The 19,901-nt window shown below is 48.4% G+C and overlaps 1 protein-coding gene across 1 annotated transcript in view; it reads right to left on the bottom strand.

Moving 5' to 3' along the window:
* Rufy2 (RUN and FYVE domain containing 2) overlaps positions 1 to 18,996 on the bottom strand; it is a 29,524-nt gene extending 10,528 nt beyond the window's left edge. Inside the window, exons 1-11 of the mRNA XM_051153151.1 lie at positions 18,935 to 18,996; positions 15,661 to 15,834; positions 14,242 to 14,359; positions 12,376 to 12,477; positions 9,907 to 10,030; positions 8,439 to 8,500; positions 7,744 to 7,809; positions 6,886 to 6,955; positions 4,341 to 4,442; positions 4,123 to 4,239; positions 2,117 to 2,284 (exon numbers count right to left, since the gene is read on the bottom strand). Coding sequence (XP_051009108.1) covers positions 2,117 to 2,284; positions 4,123 to 4,239; positions 4,341 to 4,442; positions 6,886 to 6,955; positions 7,744 to 7,809; positions 8,439 to 8,500; positions 9,907 to 10,030; positions 12,376 to 12,477; positions 14,242 to 14,359; positions 15,661 to 15,834; positions 18,935 to 18,938 — 1,107 coding nt within the window. The 5' untranslated portion in view covers positions 18,939 to 18,996. The remainder of the gene's footprint in view (positions 1 to 2,116; positions 2,285 to 4,122; positions 4,240 to 4,340; positions 4,443 to 6,885; positions 6,956 to 7,743; positions 7,810 to 8,438; positions 8,501 to 9,906; positions 10,031 to 12,375; positions 12,478 to 14,241; positions 14,360 to 15,660; positions 15,835 to 18,934) is intronic.
* Positions 18,997 to 19,901: the final 905 nt, after the last annotated feature.

Raw genomic sequence — 19,901 nt, 5'->3', positions numbered from 1 at the left:
GAGACAGGTAGATCAATGTGAATTCAAGGCCAGCCTGGTCTACAGAGTAAGTTCCTGGAAAACCAGGGGGACACACAGAAATCCAGTGGCGAGTAGGGGGAGATTTACATTTCAAAATATTTAATTGAATGAGGTAGAGGCAGGCAGGAAATCTGGATTCAAGGCCAGCCAGCACTATCTAGAGAGCCCTTGTCTCAAAACAAGTTGAGAGATGTGTGAAATCATTCAGTGGGTAAGGGTGCTTGCTGCCCATCTGGAGAACCAAAGTTGGATCCCCAGGATACATACAGGAGAGCAGACAGCCCACTCCACAAGGTGTCCTCTGACATCTGTGTGTGCACTGTGCCACACACACACACCAAAAAACAAATGTGATAAAACATTACTGAGAGCCAGATATGGTGGTATGGTACACAGTGTTCCAGAAACAAAAGCAGGCAGATTCCTGCAAGTTCAAGGCCAGCCTGATTTACAAAATGAATTCCAAGCTAGCTAAGGCTACACGGTAAGACCCTGTCTCAAACACAAAATACTGAAATCAGAGGCTAGAGAGATGCTCAGTGTTGGTTCTCAGCACCCACATGGTACTTCACAACCACCTACAACTCCACTTCCCACATTCATACATGTAGGTAGAACCTTTTCCGGGGGCAAAGGGGTGGTCTTCGAGGCAGGGTTTCTCTGTGTAGCCCTGGCTGTCCTGGACTCACTTTGTAGACCAGGCTGCCCTCAAACTCAGAGATAACCTGCCTCTGCCTCTTGGCAAAACATTCTTAAAATCAATCTTTTTTTAGTTTTGGTTTTGTTTTTTGTTTTTTTTTTTGTTTTGTTTTTTTTTCTGTATAGCCCTGGCTGTCCTGGGCTCACTTTGTAAACCAGGCTGGCCTCAAGCTCACATCAATCCCCCTGCCTCTGCCTCTCTGAGGGCTAGGATTAAAGGCATGCACTACCATGCCTGGCCAATCTACATTTTTTAAAATATTGAAATTAATAATTAGGAGAGAGAGAAGGGACTCAAAGGTAGATGGGATGCATCCTTATGATGAGGCCCAGGCTTGGCTCTCAGCACCAACAAATAACAACAAAGAATTAGTAGATACAATGTACAAACGTAGGTATTGCCTAAAGTAACAGTTGCAATAAATTTGTGTCGGAGGAAAAAAAAATAGCACCAGTAAGATAGTTCAGAGGGTAAAGACACTTGCCACTAAATCTGAGTTTGTTTGCCAAACATGTGGTGGAAGGACAGGATTAAGCCCTTCGACCTCCACATTTACACTCTGGCATGCATGTACGTGCTTAGAATCTCAGCACGCGGGAGGAAGCAGGGGGATTATAAACTCTGTCCAGGTGAGACCCTGTGTTACATTAGGAATGTGAAAATGTTCAGGTGTCCAAACACTTGGTCCCAACCGGAGGTGCTACTTTGGATGGTGGTAGAGCCTTTAGAAGTTGGGGCCTCACTGCAAGAAGCGAGCCACGCCTTCTGTCACCTGTCTGTTGGTGTGTAAGTAGCTACGGCTGCAAGCCACTCCCAGCACTGCCTTCCCCAGAGTAACTGATTGTCCCGCCCTCAAACTGAGCCAAAATATGGCCTTCGTAAAATTACCTTAGGTATTCTGTCCCAATGAGAAGAGAAATAGACCACCCCAAAAGAAAAAGGTTCTAGGTGTGGTGGCACATGAGTTTAATTCCAACACTTGGGAAGCAGAGGCAGGTGGATCTCTGGGAGTTGTAGGCCAGCCTGGTTCATATAGTGAGTTCCAGGACAGCTAGGGCTATGTAAAGAAAACATTGTCGTGCCAGGTGTGGTGGCGCACGCCTTTAATCCCAGCACGTGGGTGGCAGAGGCAGGCAGATCGCTGTGAGTTCGAGGCCAGCCTGGTCTACAAAGCAAGTCCAGGACAGCCAGGGCTACACAGAGAAACCCTGTCTTGAAAAACAAGAAAATACTGTCTCAGAAAAGAAAGAGACCACGGCGGGGGTGGCTCAGTGGTACAGGATAAAGAAAGAGACCACGGTGGAGGTGGCTCAGTGGTACAGGATGTGTCCAGCATGCGTGAAGCCTGCTTTGGTTCCTAGCAATGCCGAGCGCCGAGGGATGTTCTATATATACCTGCAGCTTTTGATACATCTCAATGTTGATGGCTTTGACCTCCTCCAGCTGCTGCCGAAGGCCTATGAGAGTGTCCTGTTTCTCATGGATGTCCTTCTCCAGCAACTTCATGGCAAGCTCAATCTCATGCTTCATGCCAACCTGTACGGACAGCTCATTCTCCGCATCCTGCAAGTCCACAATGGCTTCAGGTTATTCCAGGTGATCCAGATCAGATGCGCAGCCACTAACAAGGCTGGGGACACCGTCCCACCCTTCTGGTCCTTTTAATTCTATTATTGAACCATCAACCTGCCTGGTGTGGTGGTTCACATGTGTAGTCCCAGCACCGAAGAGAAAGAGATATGAGGGCTGCTTCGAGTTCAAGGCCAGCCTGGGCTGTTTCAAAAACAAGGGTCGGGCACGCTGGCATACACCTTTGATCCTAGCACTCCTCAGGAGGCAGAGGCAGGAGGATCTCGGAGTTTGAAACCACTGTGGTCTACATAGAGAGGTCCACCAGCCTAAGCTACACAGTGAGATCTTGTCTGGTCTAGTTTGCTTTTTGTTGGGAGAAAGCATTAAACAGAAGCAACTTGGGAGAGAAAGGGTGTATTTGGCCCATCACAAGCAAGGGCAGGAGCCAGGAGGCAGAAACTGGCGTAGAGACCATAGAGGAATGCTGGCTTGCTCCCCATGGCTTGTTCAGGCTGCTTTCTTATTTATGTAGCCCAGGAACCACCTGCCTGGAATGGTACTGCTCACACTGGACTGGACCCTCACACATCAATCACTTAAAGAAACAAAACAAAACCTCACAGACTTATTTACAGGCCAGTCCAATGGAGACATTTTCTCAGGTGAGGTTCTCTTCCAGGGTGACTCTAGTTTATGTCAAGCTAACAAAAACTATCCAGCACTCAATGACAAACAACAAAACAAAAACACAGCTTAAGACATCTTCGAGTAAAAATAAAAATTTTGTTTGTTTGTTTTTGTTTTTTTGAGACAGGATTTCTCTGTGTAGCCTTGGTTGTCCTAGACTCACTTTGTAGACTAGGCTGGCCTCAAACTCACAGTGATCTGTCTGCCTCTGCCTCCCGAGTGCTGGGATTAAAGGCGGGTGCCACTGAATCCAACTCTTTTTTTTTTTTTTTTTTTTTTTGCTTTTTGAGACAGAGTTTTTCTGTGTAGCCCTGGCTGTCCTGGACTAACTCTGTGGACCACGCTGACTTCAAACTCACAGTAGTCCGCCTGCCTCTGCCTCTGAGTGCTGGGATTAAAGGTGTGCACCACCACGCCCAGCTTCCAACTCTTTATTGATTCTTTGAGTTTGACACCATGCACTGCAGTGCCACTCATCTGCCCTCTACCCTTGCAGCCTTGGCCCAGAAGAAAATAAAAGACAGACAGACAAAGCATGAAAACAATGAGATGTGTTTTTAAAAGCTTAAAATAAGAACACTGGGCCGGCAACATGGCTCCATGGGTGTCACATATAGCTTTATGACCTGTGGCGTGTCTGACTGTTAACTGATGTAGGAGGGCCCAGCTCACTGTGTGTGAGTGCAGTTCCCTGGGCATGGAAGGCTATGTAAGGCTGCCGAAGCAGAGGCCTCAGGATGAGCAGGCAAGCTTGAGGCTCCGCCAAGGAAGGACTGGGACTGACCCTTCCATCCCCTGCATGAATTTCAGTCAGTGTTTTCTCAACAGCAACAGAGAGGACTAGAACAGAGAGCAAAGGTGTTTGCTGCCGAGCCTGATGACCTGAGTTCAATCCCTGTGGCAGACGGAGCACACGAAAGAACGAGGAACTGACTCCAGCAAGTTAAGTCTCTGCCCTCTACACATGTGTGCCATGACGCGTGTGCAGACATACAGAATGAATGCAGAAAAGGAAGAGTCAAAGTGTAGTAGGGGTGGCAGGTTCTACTCCGCACCCAAGACGCTAAGGCTCAGCCCCTGAGGATGCCACTTGAGGCAGCTATCCCCAGGGCTGTGCTAACTGTGGCCGCAGGGTGAGCTACCTGGCGCAGCTGTGACTCGTCTCGGAGCTGCCTCCTGGCGTCGTTATACATCTCGTCCAGACCTTGCCGGGAATGCTTGTATGTTTGAAGCTCAGTTTCCACATCCACTTTGGTAACCTAAGAAGAAAAAAGTCACCCATCCATCACACGGCTCTGTCGCCATACATACCTGGCCCATGAGGCTCGGGACCCCAGTCAGCTCGGCAGTCTCCACTCACCTCCAGGTGCTGCCGGGTTCTCGTTAAGATCAGCTCGTTCTCGCTACGTAACTGATGGTTTTCCTCTTGGAGCTTAATGATGTTATTCTTTGCTATTGCTAGCTGCAAGTTGTGAAACAGAAACAAAAGGCCATTCTGAGCGTCGTTCCGTGGACTTGCTGTGGAGGCTCTGTGTGTGGCTACACACTGAAAAGAACAAAGCCCTAAAGCCAGAAAGAATAGCCTCACAGTTTACAGAAGCTTCCATCACAACAATGAGCTGTGGGCTGGAGAGATGGCTCAGCGGTCAGTGCTCCCTGCTCTGCAGAGGCCCAAGTCCAGCTCCCATACACATAAAAAAATATTAAAGTATATTCATCTTGTTTTATTTTGGTAGATTTTTTTAGACAGGAATTCTAGCCCTGGGTGGACTTGAATTCAGATTTGTCGCCTCTGTCTCCTGAGTGCTAGGATACCAGGCATGCCTTCCACGCCTGGCTGAGCTATTCTTTCCAGTATTTCTTTTTTAGATGTGTGTGTGTGTGTGTGTCTCTGTGTGTGTGTGTGTGTGTGTGTGTGTGTCTGTGTCTGTGTTTTGCCTGCATGTCCTATGTATATCTGGTATCCACAGACGTCAAAAGGTTGGATTCTCTGCCACTGGAGTTACAGTTGGCTGTGAACCACCATGTAGGTGCTGGGGATTGAACCCCTGGTCTTCTGCAAGAGTGGCCAGTGCTCTTACCCGATGAGGCATCGTCTTAGTCCCTCACACTGTCTCCCTTCACAGCTGAAACGCATGCTCATTTGCTAGGCTCGTGAGAAACAGTGCCTGTCAGACTCACACTGTGTGGAACACTGTGGGAGGAAGCACACAGAAGTCATGTGGAAAACTCGCACAGTATAAAGGCCTATGCATGTGGGGAAAAGGTTTGCTGTGTTTAAAACTATGATCAATGTTCAGGACAGCCACCCCGTGGGTGTGACAGGTGATGGGGCTCCAGGAACTATGGCAACTCAGACAACTTTTAGCATCAGAACATACACCAGAGCCCAGGTAGCTTGGCTCTGAAGCCCAGAATGAAAAAAATTGGGGCAGAGGCCACTCCCCAAAAGTGCCAGCAGCGCATACATTTCTCAACACTCTGGGGAAACCGCTCGAAACCTGCTGTGTATGGAAGGCCAAAAGAGAGACACAGGCTCATGGGCAGCACCAGAACAGGCCCCAAGTGAGAGTCCCACCAACAAAATACAGATGGTGCTCTTAATTATTCTTTTGGGTTTTGGGTTTGTTTTTGTTTGAGACAGAATCTCATGTAGGCCAAGCTTGCTAAAATTCAATAATGTGTACCTGAGGCTGGCTCTCCCTACCATTTCTCTGCCTCCCATGTGCCAGGATCATAGGCAGGCACCATCCTACCTGGCCTCACATATGCGTTCTTTTTTTTTTTTTTTTTTTTTTTAAAGATTTATTCATTTGTTATGTATACAGATTTCATTATAGATGGTTGTGAGCCAACATGTGGTTGCTGGGAGTTGAACTCATGACCTTTGGAAGAATAGTCAGTGCTCTTACCCTCTGAGCCATCTCTCCAGCCCCCACATATGCGTTCTTATTTGCAAGTATTCAATCTATCACAGCTGCCTGGTTTGGAAAGAAATCAGGACAACTCTAAGAAGAAGTTTAATTATCATGGAAAAATAGGGCCACGGTGCTAATAACAGATTCCCAGCATATATCATAAAATAGGTTTGATAAGGAAAAAAAAAAAAGTCAAGTGGGATGATGCACACCTTTAATCCTAGAACTTGGAAGGCAAAGGAAAGTCTGGTCTACATAGTGAAAACTAATCTCAAATAAATAAATAATTAATTATCTCAAAAAGTAGCACCCAAAACAGTACTGAGGAGCTGATTTTTTTTTTTAAAGAGATTTATTCATTTGTATGTGCAGATCTGAAGGGGGGGGCCTGTACCTGGAGTTAGTTGTGAGCGGCCATGTGGGTGAGAACTGACCCTGGGCTGTTTGCAACAGTACAAGCACTCTTAACTACTCAGCCAGTCTCCATGCCCAGACTTTTTATTTGTTTTTATTTTCAAAATAAAGGGACCCCCACTGGCCACAATCACAGTGTGGGAAGCCACGGCTGGTAGGCTATACACAGGAGGGTGGAGGACAGGGTGATGTAGCCCTGCTTGTGAGGAAAAATATGTGACCAGCCAGACAATGGTGCCTAGAGGGCATTCCATGACCCACATACAGGTGGTCCCCACAGTAATGGCGATCTCACTTCATGGATTTAGGAGGCTGTGACTTTCGTGTCTGGGGCTGATTTCCAGTTACTGATGATCACAAACAGCAGTACCTCAGAGTCAAGGTCTATGTGGGTTCTCTAGAACTTAGTCTTTGCCTACAAACGTCCCACCATGATCAAAGTGTCTGCGTGCCTGTATGTGTGCGTGCCTGTGTTATGGGGTGGTGAATACTGATAGCATTCATGATTAAAATATAAAAGGATCACAAACACAGGGCACTCAGAAGACAGCTCTCCACTGCTGGGGACAGTACCTCTTCTATCAGCTTCGTGTTTGACTTTTCCAGCGAGTCCACTCTTGAATGGAGGCTGCTGACTGTGCTGCTGAAATTGGCAAAGAAAAGACACATTCAGAGTCCCACAGGCTCAAAGGCTGGACCAGCACCTCTCCCCAGACTTATGTTTACTGACATGTATGGATGACCCAGATGTCCACCCCTGGAGGGGGAAATTTCATTAATGTGAATACCTTGATCTGCGCTAGGAGAGCAACAAAGACCACGGCAAGAGAATCAACACTTCCATTCAGATTCCTCTTGGTGCTTTTTAGATGCCAGAATTGACTCACTCCAGAGCCTTGGGCAGCTGAGGCAAAGGCTCTACCGTGGAGATACATCAGCAGCCTTTTGGGGCTGTTTGTTCTATTTTTGAGACAGGGCCTTGCTTAGGTCAGGCTTTTCTCACACTGACTAACAGAACCTTGACCATCTGACCATCCTACCTCTACTTTCCAAGGACTAGGATCATTACAAGTGTGTGACACCACACCCAGCTCTCTCTGTGTATTATGAATTTCTGTTCTGCATCTAGCCATGCCCTCAGGCTCCCTCAAACATGCTTACCAGGTAAAGACAAGCAATCAAAGATGCTAAGTAGAAAGGAGTAAGGATTAAGCTAAAGCAGGGCTTGGTGGCACATGCCTGTAATCCCAACACGCGGGAGGCAGAGGCAGGCAGATCTCTGTGAGTTCGAGGCCAGCCTGGTCTACAAAGCGAGTCCAGGACAGCTGGGCTACCCAGAAAAACCCTGCCTTGAAAAAAAAAAAAAGATTAAACCCAGGAGACCCTAAAATGAGATTCTTTAATGCATAGTTAGGCATTCACAATACTTACTTGAGTTGTCTATTTAGTTCTTCAACATAATTCTTTTGGTCTAAGATGGCAGCAATTTGAACATTCCTATGGTGAGAGGAAAAGGTAATTTAAAAAATTTTAAATCTAATCTCAGGGTGGTGACGCACATCTTTAATCCCAGCACTTGGGAGGCAGAGGCAGGCAGATTTCTGTTGAGTTTCAGGCCAGCCTGGTCTGCAAGTGAGTTCCAGGACAGCCAAGGCTACACAGAGAAACCCTGTCTTGGAAAAAAATAATCTAAATCTGTAAACTTGTAAAACTCAAGAGTCATAAAGTATGGCTTTGCTTTTAAAACAGAGGCTGCTGTACAGCAGTGGAGCTCTGTGTGACGCAGTACTAGGAGCTCTGCTGACTGACCAGCTTGCTGATGTGTCATTCAACAGTTTAAACCTAGAGCCAATTAGGTAATAAGCCACTACTGTCACAAAATACAGTTATTAAGGTCTCTCTCAGAATATATGGACAGATATGAGCAAGACTCCTACTGTGGACCAACATCCACCTCCAAAAAAGGGACTTCTCCTTTTCCACCCTGTAGATGCTTTTAAAGAAGTAAAAATACAAGCCAAGGCTCCAGGGAGGGAGGGAGCAGGAGCCACACTGTGAACACAGCTCGAGTTCATTCGAGATGGCTACATGAAAACTAGAGCTCAGAAGTGAGGAGGAAGGCATACCTTTCTTTGTTTCCGATCTCTTCTTCATTCTTTAAATACATTGAGAAGTCAATCACTCCAACCTGAAGTTATAAAGCGATTTTTATTTAAAGAGAAGGCATGCGGGGCAGCAGAGCTGCTGTGATGAGGGACCGCAGGTGAGGGAAGGAGGCGTTTGCGTGTGTCCAGGAGGGCACCTCTAGAGATGTGTAGGTCCTGCTAGCTCTGACCTCCTTGTTCTAATTTAAAACCTGAACAGCCTGCAGGGAGCCCGCAGAACTGGCAGACGGAGCCTGACTGGAGGAAGCCACTGCTGAGGACACACCTCGAAAGGACACATCTTGGCCCTGGGCCTTACCTGCTACTCTCTGCGTGCTGGTCTCCTTTCTGCCAACATGCTCTCTCTACACCACAGGCCCATAGCAATGGAACAAGCCGGTCTGTCAGAAGCCTCTAAACCCATGAGCCCAAATAAACCCTTTCCCCGCTTTGTGGTAGTATGAATGACAAGTGCCCCGTGGGCTCATGTGTTTTAACACTTGGTCCTTTAGCTGTTGTCACTGTTTGGAGAGGTTATGGGACCCTGAGGTGGTACAGCCTTGGTGGAAGAAACCCCGCCATAGATAAGCTTTCAGGGTTTATAGCCGTACCCCACTTCCTGTTCTCTCCCTCTGCTTGATCAGCAGATTTCCTGATCCTGTGCGTATGCCATGCCTTCCCCACTGTGGTGGCTTGAATAGGTTTGGCCCCCACACACTCACATGCTTGAATGCTTGGCCACAGAGAGTGGCACTATTAGGGGGTGTGGCCTTGTTGGAGGAAGTGTGTCACTGTGGAGGGAGACTTTAAGGTTATAAATACTCGAGCTATGCCTAGTCACACAGTCTCCTTGCCTGCCAATCAGGATGCAGAACTCTCAGCCCCATCTCCAGCACCATGTCTGCCTGCACGCTGCCATGCTTCCTGCCATGATGACAATGGACTGAACCTCTGAAACTGTGAGCCAGCCCCAATGAAATGTTTTCTTTGTAAGAGTTGCTGTGGTTACGGTGTCTCTTCACAGCAATGGAAACCATCACTAAGACACCCACCATTATGGACTGTGGCCCTCTGTAACTGCGAGCCAGGACAATGTTCTTCTTTGTACATTGCTCTTGGGCATGGCACTTGACCATAACAGAAAAGTAACTAACATGTGAGCTATTTCTATCAGGTGTTTGTCTAACACAACCTGCAACTGGATTTTGTAAGCATCTTGCTGCACCGTGCACAGCTTAGAGCTGCAGGGACCCAGGAAGAGCGGCATGCAGTGGGAACAGTGGTTGGCATCCCCATGTCCGCACAGCTTAGAGCCGCAGGGACCCAGGAAGAGCGGTGTGCAGTGGGGACAGTGGCTGGCATCCCCATGTCCGCACAGCTTAGAGCCGCAGGGACCCAGGAAGAGCGGCATGCAGTGGGAACAGTGGTTGGCATCCCCATGTCCGCTCACCTGCGAGTCTAGGTCCTCCCCCTTCACACACAGATTGGCGTCGATCACGTTCAGGCCGACCAGCAGCCCAACAATCACAGCTCCTTCCTCCTCCATCATGAGCGCGTGGTACTCATAGAACTCGCTGGGGACAGCAGAGCAGAGACCGTCACTGCAAACCTAACTTACCGCTCAACCCTGAAGCCGTAACACCTTACCTTCCTTCCTTCCTCTGAATTGTGTTCTCAACACCTGACCGGTAAAAAGGCTCAATGTCAAGCCAGGCATGGGCATAGGTGTGGGCATGGTTGTGTATGCCTGTAATCCGAACACTTGGGGTGGCAGAGGTAGGTGGAACTCTGTGAGTTCGAGGCAAGCCTGGTCTACAAAGTCAAAGACAGCCAGTGCTACACAGAGAAACCCTGTCTCGGGGGCGGGAGGTGGGGGGAAAGAAAAAGGGGTAATGCTAGGTATAAAAATTTGTGCCTTAAAAAAAAAAAACTTGTGCCTTAAATTGCCAGTACTAAGGAGACTGAGACAGGAGGATTGCTATGAGTTCCAGGCCAGCCTGAATTACACTGTAAGTTACAGGCCAGCCTGGGCAGAAAGTTAGACCATCCCTCCTTTTTTTAATTATTGTTTTATTATCTTATACGTGTGTCTGCCTGCATGTGTCTATGTGCACCAATACATTCAGTGCCCACAGAGACAGTAAGGAGGCATTAGATCCCCACAAGTGGAGTGACAGACAGTTGTAAGCTGCTGCTGTGGGTGTTGGGAACTGAACCCAGGGTTTTTAGAAGAGCTGCCAGTGTTGTTAACTGCTGAGCCAGCACCCCAACTTGTGGAGGAGCAGATAAAGAGGCAACCCTGAGGCCTGGAAGGCTGGCTTCTCAGACTCAGTAACTGCTGCTGATCCAATTATGACACGTAATTAGAGCTGACATTTCAGTCCCCAGATTCGTTAAGATCTTTGGAATGGCTGGCTATGGTGGTGCACGGCTTGAATCCCAGACTCATCTCTGTGAGTTCGAGGCCAGCCTGGTCTACAGAGCAAGTTCTAGGACAGCCAGGGCAACGTTTGTGATACACTATTACAAAAAACAGATTTGTTTTATGAGTTTGAACATTTCGCTTGCATATACGCATGTGCACCACGTGTGTGCCTGGTGCCCTCAAAGGCCAGAAGAAAGCATAGAATCTCCAGAATAAGATGGTTGTATGGCTGTCCTGGACTTGCTTTGTAGACTAGGCTGGCCTCGAACTTACAGAGATCCACCTGCCTCTGCCTCCTGAGTGCTGGGATTACAGGTGTGTGCCACCATATCCAGCTCCCCTAAGTATTCTTATTGGGCAGATAATCATCATCTAAGGACACATGGATGGCAACAGTCTAAAAAGTGCCCAAGCAAGAGCCTTGTCTCCAGGCATGGTGGCGCACCCCTGTGATCCTAGTACTTGAAAGGTGGAGACAAGATGATTGAGAACTCAGGGTCATCCTTGGTTACACAGCAAGTTCAAGACCAGCCTGTGCTATATAAGATTCTGGGCCGGGCGTGGTGGCGCACGCCTTTAATCCCAGCACTTGGGAGGCAGAGGCAGGCGGATCGCTGTGAGTTCGAGGCCAGCCTGGTCTACAAAGTGAGTCCAGTATGGCCAAGGCTAAACAGAGAAACCCTGTCTCGGAAAAAAAAAAAAAAAAAAAAGATTCTGGAGGGGGGGAAAGAGAGAGAGAGGGGGAGAGAGAGGGAGAGAGAGAGAGAGAGAAAGAGAGAGAGAGAGAGAGAATTGCAAAGAGAATAGTCTAAAAATGAAGTTACTGGTTTTTTAGAATCAGGAAAAGCTCTGGTACCATCACGTCAAAGCTGTGCCACCTACAGCTTTAACGGGTCCTCAGGGTACTGCTGAGGGCTCCCAGTGCTTCAACTACGGCCGTTTTCACTTAACAAGTGGAAGAACTGAGATGTGAAAATAGAGTCACAAAAAACTAACACAGAACAGCAGTCCCCACATACCAGAGAGGCAGGCCAAGAGAACCCAGGACAGGGCTCTCCCTGGGCCTGCTCCCTTTGGAGACTGCCTACGTTGCTCTGAAAGCTGTCGTCAATCTTTGATCTTCAGTTAAGCAACGCTACCATACAGCTGAAGTGTTCGTTTGGACATTAGAGAGCGTAAGAGGAAATGTTCAGTTAAACCCCCAAGTCACAGTGCAAATCTGTAACCACAAAACGGTGATTCAGAAGGAGGGAGGGAACCAACTAGAAAACATGCTTACGCTTATGCTGCCCCATCTGGTGATAAGAAGCTAATGGTATTTGTTTGGGGCCAGTTTCTCACTGGTGTTATGTCCCTACGGTGTCCTTTGTTTTCTCATTCTGCTTTTCCTCTTACGCTATGGCATTTCATATTTCATACATCTTTCCTCACTTCTTTTTGGATGACAAGATATAAACGAAATTTAAAAAATGAACATGACTTAATGACACTGACCTTAGGAGCTCCCTCTGGATAATCAAGCAACGCAGGTAATCGGCCATTTTCTTCTGCATCAGGGCTAACCGGAGCCACGCTCTAGCGCGACCCAGGGGAGTCCTAGGAAGAGAACCATTGGGTTAGAAAACAGCCTTGATGCTGAAATCGCTGGCCACGTACTCAGTATCTGTTCAAGTCAACACTGACAAGGAAAAGCGCCTTTTATCAAGCTTTTGTTTTTGCCTTTAGAAGTGGATGCCAATGTATGCACGCCTGTGCTCTTTTGACCAAGAGGGCACACGTGGAAACAAAAGACTGGCATTGGGATGTCTTTCCTCCATCGTTTCTCCACTTTAACTCTGGACATAATCTCTCACTGAACCTAAACTGCACTGTGTGCACAGTGAGTGTTTCTAGGCTTTGCCTGGCAGCCTCGTTACCCAGGGCACCGAGTTTGTACTTGGGTTCTGGGGCCACAAACTCAGGTTTTCATGCCTGTGCAGTTTAGCACTTTACCCTCTGAACACTCTCCCTGGTCCTTATGCTAGCTTTCAATTTCATATGGTGTGTAGGGGTCTATACCGTGCCTGCAGGGGCCAGAAGAGGGCACTGGATCCCCTGGACTTGGTGAGGATATAAACAGTTATGAGCTGCCCTATGGGTGCTGGGAAATCAAACCCTTGTCCTCTCAAAGAGCTGAGCCATCTTTCCAGTTTCTTATGCTAGCAGTTCTACTTCTGGGTAGTCAGTAAACCTGCTCTGGGAAGGCTTTCATTTATTTATTTATTTATTTATTTATTTATTTTTTGAGATTTCTGTCTATTACTTATGTATAAAAGTGTTCACCTGAATGTAAGTTTGTGTACCACGTAGGTGCAACGTCTGCCCATGGAGGCCAGAAAGGGTGTCAGATCCCCTGGGATGGAAGATACAGGCTGCCATGTGGGTGCTGGGAATTGAACACAGGTCCTCTGGAAGAGCAGCCAGTGCTCTTACCCACTGAGGCATCTCTCCAGCCTCAAGTTATTAAGTATTACTGCACGCTTTGGAAGAAAGAACTCTCTAAAAGCATTACTTCTATAAGAGGTAGTATATGATAGTGGGACGAGCGCCTCTCTCTCTTTCACACACACACACACACACACACACACACACACACACACACACACACGCGCGCACACACACACACGCACACACGCACGCACACACACACGCACGCACACGCACACACACACGCACGCACGCACGCACGCACACACACACACACACGCACACACACACGCACGCACGCACGCACACACACACGCACGCACGCACGCACGCACGCGCACACACACACACACACACACACGCACACACACACACGCACACACACAGACATAAATGCTTGGGGAAAGAAAACAACTATGCTCCTTTTGTTTTGTTTTCTTTGTGGCTGTGAGACAGGGTTTCTCTGTATAGCCCTGAACTCTCTTTGTAGACCAGGCTGGTCTAGAACTCACAGAGATCTGCCTGCCTCTGCTTTTAGTTTCTAGAGTATTGGTAATTTTTTTTTTTTTTTTTTTTTTTTGAGACAAAGACTCATTATGTGTCCCTGGCTGGCCTGGAAATCTCTGTATAGACCAGGCTAGCCCTGAATGTGCAGAGGTCTACTTACCTCAACCTCCTCACTGGTCTTCTCAGTGGCTAGTACTTGAAGAGGGACTTAAGAAAAGTTCATGAAGGAATCAGGAAATAGCTGAGCTAGAACAGTGAGCTAGAACAGTGGGCATGGCTTTAGAATGAGAAAGCGGAAGTGCGACCCAGGCTGAAAGGGTGGTAAAGTAGCCTGTGCTCATTGAGAGGCTGGCAGGTGTGCTTCTGGGAACGAATGACCACACTTACTTAAGGCCAGGCAAATCCCGGACACTCGCTCCAATCTCCTCGGCTTCTGGGTACAGCTTCTCCACCAGTTCCAGAGGGCCCCAGATAGTTTTGTTATAACTCAAAAATGATTTTCTCACTGAAAAAAATAAGGTACAATTTCAATTCATTAAATGGGAGTAACATCCTTTTTTTTCCTTCCCCCTCCCCCCCTTTGAGACAGGGTTTCTCTGTGTAGCCTTGGCTGTCTTGGACTCGCTTTGTAGACCAGGCTGGCCTCGAACTCACAGCAACCCGCCTGTCTCTGCCTCCCGAGTGCTGGGATTAAAGGCGTGCGCCACCCCGCCCGGCAATTATTATATCATTATTGTGTGATGTGTGTATGGGAATGACATGGCCACAAGATCTTCAAGGGTTCTAGCTCTCTTCACCTTAACCTGGGTTCCAAAGATCAAATTCAGGCCTTCCGGCCCTCACTGCAAGGCCTTTCCCCCTGAAGCCACCCCACTGGCCCAACATTCAGTATTTAAAATGCAAAACAGGGCCTGGAGAGATGGCTCAGAGGTTAAGAGCACTGCTTGCTCTTCCAAAGGTCCTGAGTTCAATTACCAGCAACCACACGGTGGCTCACAACCATCTATAGTGAGATCTGGTGCCCTCTTCTGGTGTGCAGACATACATGCAAGCAAAACACTATATATACAATAAATAAAATTTTTTAAGGCATTAAAATAAATAAATAAATAAAATAAAATAAAACGCAAAACAGGCTGGAGCGATAGCTTAGTGGTTAAGAGCACTGGCTGATCTTCTAAAGGATCTGAGTTCAGTTCCCAGCACCGACATTACAGCTCCCAATTGTCTGTAGCTCCAGTTCCAGGGGACCTGACACCTTCACACAGACACATATGCAGGCACAACACCAAAGCACATGAAATATATTTTTAAAAAGAGATGGAAAGATGGCTCAGTGGTTAAGAGCACTGATTGCTTTTCCAGAAGACCCCTGTGCAATTCCCAGCACCCACATGGCAGCTCACAACTTCTATAATTCCAAGATAGGACACCCTCACACAGTCATACATGCAGACAAAACACCAATGCACATAAAATAAAAATTTGAAAACATATATAATATGTGTGTGTGTGTGTGTGTGTGTGTATGTGGTGTGATGGCGCATGTCTTTAATCCCAGCACTCGGGAGGCAGAGGCAGGTGGATCGCTATGAGTTAGAGGCCAGCCTGATCTAGAAAGTGAGTCCAAGACAGCCAAGGCTACAGAGAAACCTTGTCTCTAAAAAGCCAAAATAATAAATAAATAAATAAAAATAATAACAAAATAAAATGCAAAATAGCAGTAGCTATGGCCTCAAAACTATTTCTCAAAGATAAGGTAAAAAGAGAAGACTAAAGGCGAATTGTGTTTGGGGTCTCTGATACCTTTAAGGCCATGTTTCAGACAGTGTTCCATTACCACGAAGAACTGCTGCAGCGGGGGATAGTCGGAGTCCAGCGTGCGGCCAGAGCTCAGGGCAGATTCAATGAGCGCTTTGATACTGAGCTTAGCCATGTTCAACAGGTTGGCTCTCTCCACAGCCGTGGGGTCCTTCGTAGCTGAAAAAAATGCAAGGAAGTCCAACGTCATTCCCAGGATGGGACAATGACAAGTACATCAATCTGTCCCCAGCACGGTTTGCTCCTCTGTGGGTGTTGATCGGTTATCTCCTCAGGCCAAGGTGCCATGACACAACCTCTTTCTTTCTCTCTCACAAGCCGCAGCAAATTGCCACGCCCACTGCAGCCAGTGCGCATGAAGTATCCTAAAGCCTCCACACAGAGTGTGAGCCTTACTTTCTGGGCTGGCAAGATGGCTCAGGGGGGATGTGCAGGCCTGGACCACCTGCGCTCCATCCATGGGACACTTGTGGCTACCTAGTGCGCATGATGGCTCAGAGGTTAAGAGCACTGACTGCTCTTCCAGAGGTCCTGAGTTCAATCCCCAGGAACCACATGGTGGCTCACAACCATCTATAATATGATCTAATGACTCCTTCTGGCCTGCAGGCAGAGCACTGCATACAAAATAAATAAACCCAGGTTCCTGTTTGACCAGTAAAAAGCCAACACACATGGGCAGGGCAAATGGGATAGGCGTGGCTAAGGTTCTCAGGCTTTGAGGACAGAGAGGATCTTGGGAAGACACAGCAGAGGAAGAGGAAAGGAAGGAGGCCACCACCATGGGTTAGGTGGGGAAAGAAGCACATGGCGGGCAAGGATGGAGACTTGGCCCAGATGATGATAACTAACAAGTATTTAGGATTACGGATGGGAGGTAGTGCGATAGAAATTACTAGAAGCAGATGGCATGGGATAGGGGCAGGGAGCTGTAGATGGTAGTTTAGGGATTAATATCTGCCCCGCCCCAGGCAAAGCAAGGCTATTTTAAAATATAACAGGCATCTTCCAGGCCAGCCTGATCTACAAAGTGAATCCAGGACAGCAAAAGCCACAACAGAGAAACCTTGTCTCAAAAAACAAAACAAAAGCAGCAGCCGGGTGTGGTGACAGACACCTTTAATCCTAGCACTACTTTTAAATCAACAGCAACAAATAAGAGGCTGAAAGGATGGCTTAGCTATTAAGAGCATTTGCTGTTCTTCCAAAGGACCAAAAAGTAGGTTCCTAGCATCCATTAGGATGGTTAACAACTACCTGTAAGTCCAGCACCAGGAGGCCCAGCACCGGAAGGCCCAGCACCCTCTTCTGGCCCCTGAAGGCATAATTAACATGTACACGTACACACACACACACACACACACACACACACACACACACACACACACACACACTCCTACCTTTATTTCCAAGAGTTCAGCCAGGCAGCAGTGGCGCACACCTTTAATCCCCCAGTACTCGGGAGGCAGAAGCAGTCAGAGAGTTCAAAGCCAGCCTGGTCTACAGAGTGAGTTCCAGGACAGCCAGGCCTACACAGAGAAACCCTGATTTGAAAACCAACAACAACAACAAAAAAGTTCAAAATATGGTGGCACACGCCTTTAACCCCAGCACTCAGGAAGCAGAGGCAGGTGGATTGCTGTGAGTTCGAGGCCAGTATGGTCTATAAAGTGAGTCCAGGTCAGCCAAGGCTACACAGAGAAACCCTGTCTTGAAAAACCAAAATAAATAGAAGTTCAAAATATACTGGCAACAAAATAAAAGGTAAAGTTATCAGATTCCAGAATCTCTCAGAGCAAGCATTACCGGGAAAACAACAATAAAAACAAATCAAAACACTCTAGCAAATATGAGGATGAAGAAACAGCTCAGTCCTGGGTAGCAGTGGTCCATACCTTTAACCTCTGCAACTGGGAGGGCTCCAGACCAGCTAGGGTCTCAAAATCACAATTCCCAAGTAAGAAGAAAGGAAAAGAAAGAAAGAAAAGAAGACTCAGGTGGAGACCACCTACTGCTGTTACAGAGGACCCAAGGTAATCCCCACCACCACCTGTGGCAACTGCTTAACTCCAGCTCCAAGGAGCCCCAACCCTTCTGAACTCTGAAAGCCTACACTCAGGTACACACTTATTTAAAATATCATTTAAAAAGAAAAAAAGAAAAAAACAGCCAGGCCGGGCGTGATGGCACACGCCTTTAATCCCAGCACTCGGGAGGCAGAGGCAGGCGGATCACTGTGAGTTGAAGGCCAGCCTGGTCTATAGAGTGAATTCTAGGACAGCCAAGACGACACAGAGAAACCTTGTCTCAAAAACAAAACATACACACACACCACACACACCACACACACACACACACACACACACACACACACACCCCAAAACAAACAAACAAAAAAATCAGCTGTTTCCCCCAACACTCTAAACACTGCCAAGGGGCACAAATATTTTCTGCAAAGCTGACAAAACTGAAGTGAAAAACAAAGCGCTTAAATAACATTTCTTAATTTACACATAGCTCTGGGTGTGGCCGTGAGCTTTTAATCCCAACATTTGTGAGGCTGAGTGTGGGTGGGTGGGGGGAGGGGGGTTATTGGCATCTCTGCGTTCGATGCCAGCCTGGTCTACGTAGAACTCAGACGTATAGAGAGTGAGTCTGTCTCAAAAAACAAAACAAGAGTCCAGGCTGACTCCTGACTCTGATTTCTCAGCAATCTGAAACAGCCAGGCAGGGTGGTGAAGGGTCTGCCACTCTCCACGATGGTGTGATGCCCTCTCCCCACCCCCGCGCCCGAAGTGAAACCACCTGACGACGTTTCATAATCCGCAGAATTCTCTTTTTAGAGCGTTCACCACAACCTGTAACCCGCCTAGGAGGGCGACTGTGCAGCAGCGACCGCAGGTGGAGCGGACTGCAGGGCTCCCCCTAAACCCTGGAGGGCGGCCCCGCTCCCTCCGCGTCCCCAATCTGCACCCGGGCGCACTCCCCAGGCCTGGCACCACACCGCTCCCCTCCCCAGCCTTCCGTCCGCCACTCGCGAGACTGGGACATCCTTGTGTCCAGGTGCCCCGGTCCCCGCCAGTCCACCCGCCCCAGCCGCTAGGCCCCAGGGCGGGCGGGGCGCAGGGATGCAGGCCCCGGGAGGAGGGGGGGCGTTGCCATGGGGACCCCGGGAGAGGGAAGGGGAGCCCCCTGTTCCCCCTCACCCGGTGACTGCGCGACCCAAGTGAAGGATGGCGACCCCAGCTGCTGCCCTTACCCATGGCGGCGGTGCGTGTAGGACACGGGCTCGCGGGGCAGGTCAGCAGCTCCCCCCAGGCGCGCGGCGGGCCGCGGCGTCTGACCCGGCTCGGCGCCGCCACAGCGCCCCTGGCGGCGGGAGGACGCCAAGGCCGCGCGAAGCCGGTCCTGGTGGATGGTCTCCCTTCTGACCAATCTTGAAGAGTCAGAGAAAAGGGCGTGGGGAGGGATCCGGGGCCTCCGGCACCGCAGCTCAGGGCCAAGGGTGGATGAAGAAGGGGCCTCAAGCCACCTGCAAACGATTTATCCACGTAGGCTAGATGAGTTTAATGAAAAGCATGGGCCGCTTCCTTTGATCTTGACAAACCCAGATTGGGCGACAGATTTTAGAAATCCTCACGCAATTAACAGCGCCGGGGTGGGGGGGGGGCGGGTGTGATCCCAGCATTTGAGAGACGGGAGTTAAAAGGATCGGTAGTCGAAGACCAGGCTCAGTTACATACTGGGTTTGAAGCCAGTCTGGTTTGAAAAAACAAGACACTGAAATCCGGTGGCGCCTCACTCAGTCGGGAGGTGGAGGGGGGGGGAACTGCTGCGAACTCGAGGTTACTCTGAGCTACATAGTAAGTGCCAGGTCATCCAAGGCTAGCTAGAAAGAACCTGTCCCAAATAGCAAAATGTAGTACTTTGTAAGGTGTTGTGGACCTATAAAATACCAATTCTTGAGAGGTGGAAGCAAGATGACCTGGAATGTTTGTTGCTAAAATTCCTTTCCTGGGGGAGTTTTTTGTTTGTTTGGTTGGTTGGTTGGTTTTGGTTTTTGGTTTTTTTGAGACAGGGTTTCTCTGCGTAGCCCTGGCTGTCCTGGACTCACTTTGTAGACCAGGCTAGCCTCAAACTCACATCGATCCACCTGCCTCTGCCTCCCCAGTGCTGGGATTAAAGGCATGTGCCACCACCCCTTGCTACTTTTATAATATTTTACC

Source organism: Acomys russatus, chromosome 11 (genome assembly GCF_903995435.1).
Source record: "Acomys russatus chromosome 11, mAcoRus1.1, whole genome shotgun sequence".
Lineage (NCBI taxonomy): Eukaryota > Metazoa > Chordata > Mammalia > Rodentia > Muridae > Acomys > Acomys russatus.
This window is presented reverse-complemented; position numbering and strand designations above follow the sequence as displayed.